At 36.5% G+C, this 3,656-nt stretch overlaps 1 protein-coding gene across 1 annotated transcript; it reads right to left on the reverse strand.

Annotated features, from left to right (window-relative positions):
• Window positions 1-670: 670 nt before the first annotated feature.
• LOC111786473 lies at window positions 671-3,137 on the reverse strand. The gene is made up of 2 exons (XM_023666723.1): window positions 1,530-3,137; window positions 671-1,252 (listed from the first exon to the last, which is right to left on the reverse strand). The coding sequence occupies exon 1, from the start codon at window positions 2,980-2,982 to the stop codon at window positions 2,074-2,076; it is 909 nt and encodes a 302-aa protein (XP_023522491.1). The 5' UTR covers window positions 2,983-3,137; the 3' UTR covers window positions 671-1,252; window positions 1,530-2,073.
• Between the last annotated feature and the right edge of the window lie 519 nt (window positions 3,138-3,656).

A 3,656-nucleotide genomic window follows, 5' to 3' on the forward strand; every position in this document is an offset into this window, starting at 1 on the left:
GAGTTAATGATAATTTACAAGGGATTTCTTGTCCGATTCTTTTATTGTCTCCGATATCATATAGTATTAAAGCTTTTGATCTCTATAAAATTTGTGGACCTTAACTTCATACAGAAAATAATAATCCAAAAATAAAGTAGAAAGAAATACTTCAATACATTTATGATTTATGACTAGGTATATAAAAAAATTTGTTCTTATTTTTCTGTCGTAGAAAGTTGTTGATGGCAAAAGTTGTAGTACAACTAAGGCACCTATCATGTTCGTCAATCTAGAGTCAATGGCGAATTTAGTGCAACTAAAGATAATTTACATTTTTTAGAACAAAAAATGGTAGAAGTTTCACGAGTTCTGTGGTCTAAATATTCGATAATACAACAATTGTTTTGCGTTTGGATGATGGTAGAGGTGGAAACAAACTGAACCAAACCAACAAAACGAGAAAAAAAACGAGAAACAAGACAATAACCTGATCAAGACTGCTACCATTAGACCAAGAAACAAGTACGAAACATCTCTAATATGATTCGAAGCAAAAGGCAAACTAAACCCTGTACCAAGCTCTCTAAGGAATTTACACTACAAGGTAACTCCCACAAACAATAATATATAGATAAACAATCTGACTTCCTCCATCATACAAAATCGTAGTCCACCAGAAATAATATCCTGAATGGAATAGTTTTTAAGAAGTTTCATTGAACTGAAGATCAATCATAATTCACAATCCAAAAAAATAAAAATAATCATTTTTAGTCACTACTCCACTCATATCTTATAATCTTACCATAGATTCTTGTTTCACTTTTAGTTCCTTTTGGACCTGTTTTTTATGATTGTTTTCTAAGATAAGAAGCAAGGAGAAAGGCTTTTTTTAGCTTTGCAACTGGAATAAGGAACCCTAGAAAGAACCTTACCAAGGGTTCCTTAGAAAGAACCTTACCAAGGAGCTACACGAAGCTTTCTTACCACGAGTATTACAAGCTTTAGCTACCAAAGATCCTTGAGTTCCTCTCATACCAAAGTCTCTCCAAATAGTAGATTTGATAGTGTTGATCCAAAGAATCCTTGCTTTTCTATTGGAACAACAACTGCATCAAAAACAATGTCGTTGACATGCATATCCGTAAAACTTCAAGAGGAACTATTCTTATTTGAGCAGCTGAAAAAGGCCGCATAAACTGAAAACCAAGATCAGTATAACGTTGGACAATACTCTTCAAGCAATCCAATTGATGACAAAGAGTGAGGCCTGTTCAGACACAAAAGAGTTTCAAACCTAACTCTCTTTTGATCAACTGAAGAAGAATTATGCCCAATTACCATAAAAGATCATAGAAGATAAAAATCCACCATTGGGAAATACGGGTGCAGAACAAACTCCATACTCAGACTCAGTAACAGAACATGCAGTTGAATGAAATAGTGAACGTTTAAGATTATGTGAACAAATGATCTTATAGAACATTTAAAATAAATAAATAAATAAATGAAATACAATCTGGGCACAAAATGAAACAAAATCTTACTTGAAACTGATACCTCATCCAAGCTCCAACAGGGCAACTTTCAGAAAACCCATTACCAAACATGGAGATCGTCTCCACTCTATTGCCACACAGAATTTTTAACAGAATAGGGAAAAAGTAACCATGAGATTTTTTAAGTCAGTAGACTTCAAACAGAAAGCCATCAAGCTTACTTCCCCCGGCCCTTTGGCCTTCATGCTGTACAGTGAAGCTAACCGCTGCTACCATGTCCTTGCGTTCCAATGAAGAGAGAATGGGAGTGTGACATGTGCCACGGCATGTTCGGAGCAGGTCTAGGCAATACTTGCAAATCGTTAACTTTCCTAGTGTGGTGGCCAGGGGCCAACATTAGGTTGTGATAGGAACCCTCTCGACAAGAAAGCAAAGTAGGATGTCGAGTCAAAGCCAAACTGTGCTTGCTTTGCCAATGTTTCCATTTGGTCCCCGGCTTTTGATGTTAACAAGAACTCCTTCAGGCTCTAAAACTCTAAATACCAGATTCCTAAATACAATTTCAGCCATTGAACTAAATATTTGGAAATCATCAGGTTTGAAGTCTTCCATTAAATTCACGCAAGAGCAACTCAGAATTATCAACAACCCGTTTGCTTTCACAAACTATATAACTGCACAACTCATGCTTGGGTGATGGCCTAAGAGACTTCAGCTCAATGAGGGGATTTGTAATGGAATATTTACTACACATCTCTCTTGCTGGTTGAACATGCTTCCACCAAAAATCGTACAAAGCAATTTTCAAAACCTCCCAATATTCGGCATCTCGGTACAATCTAAACAAACTACTACCTTTAGGAGTCCAAACATAAAAATCCATCCAATCTCTATCCATTATTTCCATCAAACCTTGAGCCTGAGGAATACAGTAAAGAGGAACTCGAGACCATGGTGAAGCCTTTGCCATATCACCATCAAAAAATGGGCACTTAATCTCCAACACACCTCGTGAGGGCAATCCATAGACCATCTTGTCAATTGCACCATCAGGTGAAGCAGCTAACCAATCATATTCAGAGTTTCCTTTCTCATAGACTTGAAACTCAGGAAACAAAACAGAGTTCCCTGTAATCAGCTTATATCGCTCAAGGGCCTCTTCTTCTTTCATGTTACTCCAACAAGTTGCAAGATTACCAGAAAACTGGTCAATTGCCCCAAGTTTCTCTAACCACAACTGTGCCCTTCGACGAGGCCAAAACCCAATAGCCCCAGCAAAAGTACTTGCTGTTAACTTATGCTTCCGAAGTTCTTTCCAATTTTTGAACCAATGCTGAAAACTAGAGGACTGAAGAACAGAATAATAATTTCCGGTTTCGAATTTGAAAGAAGAAGAAGAAGAAGAAGAAGAAGAAGAAGAAGAAGAAGCAGAATTGAAATTGCATCTAGACCAGTTCCTAATAGTTTGAGTGCGTGCAAATATGTTTTTGCAATTGAACATCGACGGTTTCTGAAATCAAACCAACCAAAAGAAACTATGAAAGCCTCAATTCAGATGGAGGTAAAGGCTGAATAACACAATTAAGCAGAACAGTTGAAAGCATAAATGGGGAGCCTAACCGGAATGAAGAAGGAGAAGAAGAAGAAGAAGAAGAAGAAGAAGAAGAAGAAGAAGAAGAAGAAGAAGAAGAAGAAGAAGAAGAAGAAGAAGAAGAAGAAGAAGAAGAAGAAGAAGAAGAAGAAGAAGAAGAAGAAGAAGAAGAAGAAGAAGAAGAAGAAGAAGAAGAAGAAGAAGAAGAAGAAGAAGAAGAAGAAGAAGAAGAAGAAGAAGAAGAAGAAGAAGAAGAAGAAGAAGAAGAAGAAGAAGAAGAAGAAGAAGAAGAAGAAGAAGAAGAAGAAGAAGAAGAAGAAGAAGAAGAAGAAGAAGAAGAAGAAGAAGAAGAAGAAGAAGAAGAAGAAGAAGAAGAAGAAGAAGAAGAAGAAGAAGAAGAAGAAGAAGAAGAAGAAGAAGAAGAAGAAGAAGAAGAAGAAGAAGAAGAAGAAGAAGAAGAAGAAGAAGAAGAAGAAGAAGAAGAAGAAGAAGAAGAAGAAGAAGAAGAAGAAGAAGAAGAAGAAGAAGAAGAAGAAGAAGAAGAAGAAGAAGAAGAAGAAGAAGAAGAAGAAGAAGAAGAAGAA

The sequence above is a fragment of the Cucurbita pepo genome, unplaced genomic scaffold (genome assembly GCF_002806865.2).
Source record: "Cucurbita pepo subsp. pepo cultivar mu-cu-16 unplaced genomic scaffold, ASM280686v2 Cp4.1_scaffold001728, whole genome shotgun sequence".
Taxonomy (NCBI): Eukaryota; Viridiplantae; Streptophyta; class Magnoliopsida; order Cucurbitales; family Cucurbitaceae; genus Cucurbita; species Cucurbita pepo.